General features: G+C 40.9%; 1 protein-coding gene across 1 annotated transcript; it reads left to right on the forward strand.

Annotated features, from left to right (window-relative positions):
* Positions 1-4,685: 4,685 nt before the first annotated feature.
* On the forward strand, positions 4,686-5,270 carry LOC108576722 (integumentary mucin C.1-like). Its single transcript, XM_017939779.1, has 2 exons — positions 4,686-4,748; positions 4,953-5,270. The coding sequence occupies exons 1-2, from the start codon at positions 4,686-4,688 to the stop codon at positions 5,268-5,270; spliced, it is 381 nt and encodes a 126-aa protein (XP_017795268.1).
* Positions 5,271-11,364: the final 6,094 nt, after the last annotated feature.

Raw genomic sequence — 11,364 nt, forward strand, 5'->3', positions numbered from 1 at the left:
GTGTGTGTAAGAGAAAGAGGGTAAGGAGGAACGAAGAGTGGGGTAAAAAGAGAGAAGAAAAGGGAGAAAAGAGTTCTCTTCGATGGCAAGGCGTTCGGTGTTGCAGGCAGCGGCGGCATAAATCGGTCGAAGGGAAAACTTTTTGGGCGCGGAGTTACCAGTCGGTATCTCCTCTCCGGCCGTGTATGTACGTACACACATATGTGTATGCGGTTTTATCTGGCGGTACTCGGGGATGTTGCGGGTTGATTTATCGCCTGTCGTTGCCATGGAAACCTCGGCGTGACCGGCTTGCGCGACACCCTCATATCCGAGTCGACTCTCTGCTTTACCCTCTCTATCTCTCTTGTCTCGTCTCCTCTCTCTCTCTCTCTCTTTGTCTCTCTTCAGCGCTCCCTCACGGTACGCTTTCATTCGTACCCTTTTCCTCTAGGATCCGCCGTCCGTTTCTGTCTCGTTCGCTTCCAGCAATGCCTATCTGTTCAGCCTATCTCCCTCTTTGTCTCTCTCTCTCCTTCGTTCCCTTCCTCGCCCCGCCAGTCTTTTACCACTTCCTCCTGCCTTTCTCCTTCTTCGAAATATGTATATTCGGGCTACGTCTCTCCTTATTGCATTCCCGCTCTATTTGTCTTTACACCGTATCACTGTCCCTGTTGTCTCTTCCATCTCCGTTCATCCTTCCCCGTGTTTCTCACCTTCCGTCTCAACGTTTCCCTTTCTCGCTTCCCATCGCCGACCGACTACTCTCTCGCCCGTGTACACCACGTATACCCACTTGTCGTCTCTCTTTCGCTCACCCGCCCTCCTCCTCTCGTCGCTCTCTCTCTCTCTTCCTCCCTAGACCGCGCAGCTCTCTATCCCACTGCTCGTTCATTTATCTCCCTCTCATCGTCGTTTCCTTCCTTTTTCCATTCCGCCTTTGTAGCCTCCCTTTCTGCCTCGTTCTACCACCGTCTACGTGTCTCTCATACCCCGCAAACGAGCGCCAACCCGTCGTCTTTCTCCTTTCTTCGTCGTTCCTTTTTCCCCTCGATACACCCGATGGCTTCGCCCGCTCACCCACGCCTCGTCCACCCCACCACCGCGGCCTCTAACCTCCCCGACCGCCCTTTTCCACGCTCCTTGCTCACGTACATACGTCGTGTCTCTCCTCCCTTCAGCCTCCCCCAAACCACTTAGCCGACCGACCAACCACCCATCCACCTACCGCCTCCACCTCACGGCTCACCCACCCTTCTTCTTCCTTCCTTCCACCCACTCTCATCTTCCCTTCGATATGCACCCCACGCTACTATCAGCTTCTACTCCCACGCGCGAGCTTGAAACCCCCCAGAGGAACGTCAAGGAGGCGACTACCGGTGGAGTTCTCTGCAAAGAACGAGAACTCCGCCGCCTCTCCTCGCCCTCGCAACCCCACCCGACGCCCGCCATGTCCTCAGCCGCCACCGCCGCAGCACTCTCGCCGCCTGCAACAGCCCCTCGTCGTTTTTACCTCCTCCTCCTCCGTCGTTCGCGCTATCCAATCGAGTGTCGACTGGCTGCTGCTGGCTGGTGCACGTTTGCGCTACTGCACGGGGCCTGATCGTTCCGCGCGATCTAGATAAAGAGCGTTATCTAACCGTGCGGCTAATTAACCGGCCTCCTCTCCTACAGTTATCAGCCGGAGAGTATACTTTCCTTTCTTCGCCACTCGATCTGACTGCTGCTAACCGATCTAGCAGACGCCACTTTTCGGACCTACACGTCTTACTCTGTGGAACATGTTTTTACCTAGGCTCCGGGGGGATTCCCTATGAAACTCGGTGTTTCTTTATCGACCGAGTAACGGTTTCCATGAAATTTTTGTAATTGTCATAGACGAGGAGTAATGGAATAGATGGAAAGAAGAAAATTGTATTTGTGAAATGCAAGGATTTTTTTAACGAATGGTAGGAAATGTATATCGCGGTTGATTGTATTACCGGCTGAGGATAATATCGAGCACGCTGGCTCGTCCTTGGCGCCTCCGGTCAGAGGAGAGAAAAATTCCCTAGGGAAAAAATGTGGCCGCGGTGGATTGGCAATTTTGTTGGAAATCTGGTGGTAATGGTTCGCGTGAACATCGAAAAGTTCAACTTAAATGTCGACCGGCTATTCTATGAATCGAACGCGCGCGGGCCGGTGCGTGACTGAAGAAGGATCGATTGGCATATGCGGGTCTAATTAGAGATTCAGCCGAGAATTACGAAACCCCCACCACGGGTTAGATTACTTTCTTGAAAGACGAGTTTCATAACGAGTTCAATTACTTTCACGAATAATGTTCTCCCCCCACGTTTACCAACTAGCTGGCCAGCTCTCTCGCGCAAAACAGCTAATTACTGCATCTAAGAATTTCCGCAATGACAATCTTTGCACGACGCTGGCAAAAGCTGATTTTAATCGATAGAAATCCTTAACTTTGTCTTACGTTTAGTCTTGTCTCATTTTTACATTTTGTTGCATTTTTTTTACCGTGACATTTATAGTTTTATTTTTTTAATTTCTAATTTAATTATCTGTATACTTAATGCGACAAATTCTCACCTAAACACAGCCATTTTGGAATCTTTAGTAGAATAAAATAAGTACTACGATACGTGTTTTCGTTTCAAGAATTAAGTATAGATACTTGGAGAATAGAATTAGACTGAAAAACACGTAGACAGGAATACTAATAATTATACAAGAGAAGCATGCTGCATTACCGACACTTGGTAAGCCAGTTACACCAAGATAATCCACATCTTGCAGATTCTCATTTTCCATGGCTAAACATTTCCCTCCTCGTTAAATATTGCATTACACTCGTAAACCATATCTTACGACCGAAGATTAGCAAACAGACTATACAAACCAAACGAACTATAGAATTCAGTAAAGAAGAAACACACTCGACCCGTACGAACCTTACGTCGATACACGTGTATCGATTTCTATCATTAAACTTTCAGAAACGGCATATAATTTCCCCTCGAAACAAACAAACACCATTATCGAAGAAATCTAATAAAGCTGACCGTATCTGAGCTATACAATCCACCCACTCTATTAGCTTTGAAAATCAATAATAGCGTGTAAAGCAGGAGAATCGATTCCGACCATCAAACAACTGGTATATAGAATTGCACATTGGGTCAGTGTGAAAAACTGCGAGAGACTTTTCGAAGCAAGTGAAACAGAGGAATAGAAAATGGAGAGGTGCAATTACAAAGGGTCCGGACGATATCACGAAAGACAATAAAGGTTGTGTCAAAAGGGAAACGAGAGAAAATATAAGGCGAGGGCGTTAGACCGTGGCGAAGAGAATATTCCCGAGCCTTCGTTGTCGGTCTCATTGTTATCGACCCGCTGGTATTCCCCGGCGTCATTGGTAGCAGGATCACGTGGTGTCTATCGCCTTCCAACCAGTCAGCTCTCTCGTACAATGCACACCATTGACGTAACTTTAAGCAGTCCTGCGTGAAAGGTCATAAGCGCAACTCGAGTATAATCGACGCCTTTTATGCTTTCTCTCTCTCTCTTTCTCTCTTTCTGAAATCCTTGTCATTCAATTCCCGCCCTATGTAAAAATGTCTCGATACACGCGCTCTCAATTGGAACCAAAATCGAACGAATAAAAGGTACTTTTGCAGGAAAGTAAAATGGGTCTCCCCCTTTGCTAGAGTCAATTATTAATTTCGTATCGGATAGATGGAAGCACTTTCGTACGATGAAAAGATGATAAACCAGCATGAATAATCCTCGGAATCTTCTTGAATTCGAAAAATTTGAAATTTTCTTTTTTCCAATATTTTATTCACCCATAAATAAATCTCGAATTATCTCTGGGAATAAAATATACGTATCGTACGAACGGTATAAAAATTTCACATCCCAATGTGTCTCCACGGTGTTTTCTTTCCGTGCACAATTTAATTAACCGAGACAATGGCCGACTATCGAGCTCGCGGTGCACGCAGATGCAAAGCAGGTTGCATATAATTAGGCACAGCATGGAAAATAACACGATAGCCAGAGCGCTTTTGATATGATAATTAACAACGTGACTACAGATTCGAGTCGTATGGACAGAAAATATAATGGATTTCGTTCTCCACCGACATTATACACGCAGACTCATCGACAAACGTTGCTTCTTTTTTTCCTCCCATTCTCTCGGTCACGCACGCTGCTATATATAATTTGCATACAGATGAAACGACACAATGCTCGAAATAATGTCACACCTGTTACGAAAGCTACTTCTTTATTTAAAAAATTCAAACTAATTTATAAATAACGCTAAATATCTCTTCTGTATATCCGATGAAAAGTAAATTTCAACCCTTCGACTAAAATCCAATTTTCCCTTCTTTTTTTAATTACCACATATCTCATTTTTACCCGCTGTTGGTAAATTATCGTTACTATTTTTTTTTGCATAAAATTATCCTCGTTTCCATGGAACAAAGAATCGCGATAAGGATGCGTGTTATCAGTCAGCTGGGTCGAAATATGGCTTTCAAGGAGATGTTATAGAAATTCACGGCGAACGTGAATAGGTCAAGCTTGAATTTTTAACGATCCAACGTCTCTGGTGTGTCTATATAAGTCGGAAGGAAAATTCGATGGAAAATGTTGCCCGTGTCACTTCACAGCTAAACTGTCTTACCGGCGAGTTCGTTATGTCGCGCTACATCACATGGATTGCTGCTTTGCTCATATTGATCGGATCTGTTTGGTCACAGGTTAGAACTGCCGCGGTATTCGTATCTCGAGAGCTCGATTATATAAGCCTAAACAATTTCTGCTAATAACGCCGCGATTGATACACTTTTTCATACAAGTTGTTTTACGTGAAATTTGCTTAAACATGTGTTACACTCTTCAGGATTGTGTTGAGAATTTTTACGATGAATATTAATGTTTTTTTTTTTTTTTTTACTCGATAGGAACAGATTTTAGACGATACATTGAGGGAATCGAAATTTGGTTTTGGTATTTTGGAACCATTGAGAAAATCATTTTGCAATACTTTTTGCACGTCGGTAGGCGCAGCGTATGTGGTGAATCTTGCCTGTGCAGTAAAGTGTCCAGAATTGTATCTACCTCATGAAACTACGACAAAATCAACCACAATGCTATCGAGTTCGTTATCAACGTCATCGAGTTCGTCGAAACCAACGGAACAAACGAATACACCGACTACCGCAGGATCGACGACACAATCAACTACGACGACGACGACGTCGACAACGACACGTCCTTAGAACCCTTTATTTTGCAATGTACCGAGCAAGTTTTTTTTTTGTGGTAGTAATTAATATAAGTTGTTTCGAAGCATATTTTGTATGTAAGTAGTTATTATAGCAAGTTAATCGTTACTAACAATCTGTGTATCAAACGAAGTATTTACTTCTATATTTTATTTTTTGATAGAGTGGAGATTCAGATGGATTTTTTTAATTAATAGAATTTAACCCAGTTTTTGGATGAGATATTGTTACAATATTGTTAAAAATTGTGAAATTTCTTGGAGATGTAGGTATATGAGAAAAAAATAGTGTTTGGAAGTAGAATTTTTATTAAGTGACGAAATAATAATTTTGAATTTAGTTACTATTGATATCATTCTGTCACTTTTGAACTTCGTTTTCAAAGATTTCTAAAATTCGTTTTTACTGTGGCGTAGGATGTACGAATATACAATTTTGTAAATTTCTGTATTGTTGAATAAATCACGATTTTATCAGAGAATATCTCAGTTCTTGTATCAATTCCTTGCCAAGTCCTGGACCTATACGCGGGATGGCGTTACCGAGCTGATGTTCCACTCCACGTTAATAAAGATTTCTGTTTCAACTAGCTCGTGTACTTTAACCACAGCTGATATCGATGTAAGATCGACGAAAATACAAATTTTCGAAAAATTCCACTTCCGAAACAGAAATGCAAATTTTCGAAAAATTCCATCTCCCAAGCAAAGGTAAAAATCTTCTAAGAATTCCATCTCAAAGAAAAATACAAATCTTCTAAAAATTCCATCTCCCAAGCAAAGGTAAACATCTAAAAATTCCATCTCCCGAAGAAAAATACAAACTTTCTAAAATTCTATTTCCCAGACAAAAGTAAAAATTTTCTAAAATTCCGCCACTCAAAGAAAAATACACAGTTTCTAAGAATTCCATTTTCCAAAGAAAAGTAAAAATTTTCTAGAATTCCATTTTCCAAAGAAAAGTAAAAATTTCCTAAAAATTCCACTTCCCAAGTAAAATTTCCAAAATCGTATCATGTGATAAAATGTCGAATAATAAATCTAAGCCTGTGTCGCACACAGACTTAACAAACAGAGATAAGAAAAGAGCAATTAAATATCAACTATAATACCATAAAACATTCGAATTAAACCTCGAACAGCGAACACCCAGACAAAATAGAATAAAATTCAAAGGTTGTCACAGGCACTCTCCGAAATTCCCAAATTCGAAATCGGCACCGGTTTAAATTTAAATCGACCAGACGTTCTCCATTCGGCTAATATAATGGGACCCTGGTCATTTCTATTCTATCACACGTACGGCAACGACACTCGTCGCGCATTACGAGAGAATATGGAACCGCTGTTTTATCGTCGCCTGTGTTCACCCCCATTGTAGAAAACAGGGGGGAGGGGGGATGGAGACGGAAGGGTGGGTTGGCCGATGTACAAGGGAAATATACGCGGAAAAGGGAAGAGTTTTCCCGTCCTTTCATTCCAGATTTATCGTCGTTTCAACGCTTCTGCTCTGTCCCTGTGTACACCCATTCTAATTAACGACCATCGCCTTTTACGGTGTTAATTCTCCCGTGTTCTCGGTGTAATTCGGCCACACCGTGGCTCATTGTGCGCTGCGTGTATGCAGAAAGTGAGAGGACCCACGCTCCTCGTAATAGCTCGGACACGATTACTTTCCCAACCAGAGCAAGGTCTTATTTTTTTCGCGCCCGGATGCGTTCTTCGACGAGGGGTTGCTTCTTTTCGAGGAGAAATTTCGTCGATGAGTTTGCCACGATTTACAGTGGACTGTTACACAGAGTTATGGTATATGGAGTAATTGAAAAAGTTTGGCTGGGTTTTCTCCGATTTAACCCCTTCTTTGTTCCTTCCTCGAGAAATTAATTTCGTTCTTCTTTTTTATCCGGAAGCTGGTTATTTGAAATTTAATTTAATTATTTTACTATTTAACTATTGTGTCAATAACCACAATTGTCTACCTCACGGTCCAAATTGGTAGTCTTCCGATAACAAAATTCTAAACTTGAAGCAAGCACGGATATTTTGCAAAGAATGTGCAAAAGGCTGCCCAATTACTGACATAATCGAAATATTTTAAAAATTATCATTAAAACAAAAATTCTCTTCGTAAAACTGAAGACTCTCCAACTATTCATTTATCAACGATTAAAAACATATTTCTATCCCTCTCCTATAAAATAAAAAAAGCAATCTTCCTTGAAATACTACTATCGAAGTAAATGAACTACATTAATAAACACCACTAAAAATCCTTCAACCTCTTCGTTCCCTAAAACTGAAGGCTCTCCGACAATTTCAAATAAAATACAAACGATTTGTGTTCAAACCTCGACGTACCTCCTCGAAAAAATAATTGACTCCTGAAGAAAGAGGAAACCAAAGGCTAGAATCGTGGTCGAACGATACCGGGCAAGTTGTCAGGCCGCAGGACGTCGGGCAATGGACATAACAGGATACAGGCGATACAGGATACACGAACTAGACTCGCCTACTGTGAATCACGCGGCGAGCAATGCAAAAGAATGAAAGTTCCGTGAAGTCGTGTGTTCGCAGAGACTCGATTCTCATATTCGAACTGCACCACGATGATATTTCGATAATACGATACGTCAGGACAGCCGCTTGAACCAAAGACTCGCCTGCAACAATCAGCACGTTACCTTCACGCAGGATATTGTTTCGCGATTTTTACAATTCCAAAGGTAAAACACCTCTCGATGAAAATTGGACGTTGCTCGAGCGTAGAAAATTCGACAGTCTTAGATGACTTGAACCGAGAGCAGCTATTTATACCGTGAATTATGGCACGGATAGTTTCGTTCGGTCTTGCTCGGAACATAGGTTCTATACAAGTTTCATTTCATACGAGACGGAGGTGCTTGAACCGAGGAGAGACCTGATTGTCTTAGAGATGGAAAGAAAAGAAGAAAAAACGATTCGTCGAGGTTCTATTTCGAGCAGAGGAAAATATTATCCCGTAGGCGAAGGCGGAATTTCATTCCAGCTGTTGCAATCTTCTGCAGAAGTCGAGGACACGTTCGAAGGTAAATAGTAGGCGCGGGAACGAGAAGAAACTTCGACCGACTAGAGCTCTTAATCTTCAATTCTAAACTTCGATACACTTTCTCTGGTTCACCAGCGAATATGGTAAACGTGTCGACGTTTTTCCGGATTGCAACGACTTATGGTTCACGTATTAACATATTTTTTTTAAATTTGGAAATTTAACGTATCTCATAATCAGTGAAATTGCCAATTTACGAGGATGCCACGTTTTTCTTTTATAAATTAATAAACTCAAACTCTTGGCACTCCTGGAATCTGGGGACTCATTTTTTTAACTTAGTTTAGTGCTCCTGTACATTTATTTTAAAAAATTTAAGTTGCTATCCTTGGATTTCAGGGACTCATTTTTCAAATGTAGATTGGTGCTCCTGCATGTTTATTTTAGGGACTTTTATTTTAAATAATTCAAGTTGGTATTCCTGGAATCCAGGGACCTTTATTTTCTGAAAGAACGAGATTGGTACCACTGTACTATTTTACCAATATTCTACCACAGAGCAGCCAATTTAATTACGAATTATTACTTTCAACTTCTCGCCTATTACAGTGAGAATTCCAATTGCAATGGACTACAACTGTTTTTCTTACGATTAAATTACACTAGCATTTTCTAATACATTCTGCACCAATTAACAAATCTGATTGCTCGTTACGAACCTTCCCTAAAAGAAATTCCCAGCAGCTCCCTTAACCCTTTCGCGACCGAATTACTCGATTTAAGAAACTGTTATTTATGCACCGAAAGTCGCGTCAATAATGGATGCTGAAATGAGATCGATCTTTTTATTTAATATTCAAGTGGGACATACGCGGTCCCGCTGGTAATGAAAGGGTTAATTCCCACGTAAATACAAATTGCCAGTCTCTCTGGGTAATCGCTGGGGGCATGCTTCGAGATATGTACCGCCTCGGTGGATAAACGAAGTGAAAACGAGATTAAAAAGAAACGAAGGGACGACGACGGTGAACACGAAAATCATAGTTCGCAGTGCGCGCCAGTCAATCAAACAGTCTGGGAAACGTTGGGAACCGGTGACTATACTTGGAATAAAACTAGGTCAGAATACGCAACGCTACGGTGGACTAAAATTCCCTTCTCCCTCTCTCTCGTTTGGAATCACCAAGATCTCTCTCTCTCTCTCTCTCTCCTTCCTACCGCCGATTCCAAGCTCTTGCCTCGAGACTGCACAAGAGAGCCTCCTCTCCTGGCTTCTGGCTCTCAGCTCGATACACACAAACTCTTCCGAAAGACAAACGAGCCATTTAGATTTTTATCGTTCGATGCACCGATAAACGCGCCGCAATCCCCCATTTTTTCGAGCCTCTCGTTCCCGTCTTTCTCCAACGTTGCTCGCCGACAACGAGAGACAACGGCGAAGGAGAAAGCTCCTCCTGGAACAATGGTCGCGAAAGTAATCGCGATACGAGACCGATCTGGACAAAACCTGGCAAATTACCGCTACAAATAACCAGCTGCCGAGCTACGATCCCTAAAATATAACCTCTCCGAGGTGTTTACTGCTCTCTTGGCGGTGTACTAACCCTTTCGCGATGGAATCTTTTCTTCTTTTTTTTTTTTTTAAGTTCTTATTTATACGCCAATCAGCGGGATTTTAATGGATGATAAAGTCAGATCAATTTTTGCTCGAGTATGCGCTCAAGCGGTACATTGTGTTTCAATGGCGACGAAACGGTTGATCCTCGAGTTACGGAGAAATTGTGTTGCTACTGAACTTTATTCTTTTCTTTTTTTTGTTAATTAGCGAGATTTTAAAATATTGTAAGATAGATAGATTTTGATAATTAAAAATTTGATAATTGAAAAATTCTTTCCTTGAAATTTTTATTATTGATTCTTACAGTCTTTTTTATTTCAAGTCTTCAATTAGGAATAGAGTGGAACGAATTGTATTTTATGGACAAAACATTTTGAATTGCCCCAAGATATAGTTAGTTCTTTTTCAGCAAGTTTTTAGTTAACGTGCTCGAGCAGACACTTTTTGCTAGGGATAGCATAATAGCTGATCTTTAGTTATGTTATTGAATCATACCTTTATAGGTTCAGTCAACATTCTTGTCTGATTTCTCAAGCTTTTTTACGGCACAAGCCATCGAGATTCTAAATTTTACGATTTTTTAATGGTTACTTCGTCGTATGATCTTCAAAGGCACGTTAAACGTGTTTAAATATATTACTCGAGGATAAAGTACAAAATACTTGAATTAAAGATAAGGTTTACGGTCACGAGACATTTTTTAGCATTATTGAAATTTTACGAGCAGTCTGCATTCTCTCTGTTCGTCCTTTAAATTACGAATCTGTTGTAGGATTTTTAATTATTCGAGTGAAAATTTTGGAACACAGAAAATGAGCTAATACAATTGGTAGAAATAAACAGAATTTAAATTTTCTCTGAATACTTATACAATATCTTCAAAGAACAAAACTACATCTCCTAAAATACTTTCGATTTCGGAGATTTGAATGCTGGGTAGGGCAGAACCTTGCCAATTTAAGTTACTCATTTTATCGAACTACTACTAGCAATTTTCAATTCATTTTAATTATCAATTACTCCATATAAATTATCTGACAAATCCATAATTTTCATTCTACTGTTTTTACAATTATAAAATCAAGGTTCAATTTATCTCACGTTATCAACCCTGAGTTCTCCTCATCTTCAACCAAAAATTCAGTGTTCTTAGGCTTCGAAACAACGCAAACGGAAAATAAGAATTCTAAATCCTCGAAAGGTCATAAAAATCCACAAGATCAACGAGAAATTTCGAAAGTACAGACAAACGTTACCATTAGCAATCGTTTCTTTCTCGCAAATGTGAGTCTGGTTGTTACATGCAATTACACAGTACAGTAAATTCTCTACAAGAGTCAGTAAGTTTGAATTCTACAAGTGACAATATAGATGGTCCTACGTCTAGGTCTGCGTCATTGCTGCGCCCATGTTATCTCGCTCGCAGTACAAGAAAATACATTTTAA

Source organism: Habropoda laboriosa, unplaced genomic scaffold (genome assembly GCF_001263275.1).
Source record: "Habropoda laboriosa isolate 0110345459 unplaced genomic scaffold, ASM126327v1 scaffold469, whole genome shotgun sequence".
NCBI classification, from domain to species: Eukaryota; Metazoa; Arthropoda; class Insecta; order Hymenoptera; family Apidae; genus Habropoda; species Habropoda laboriosa.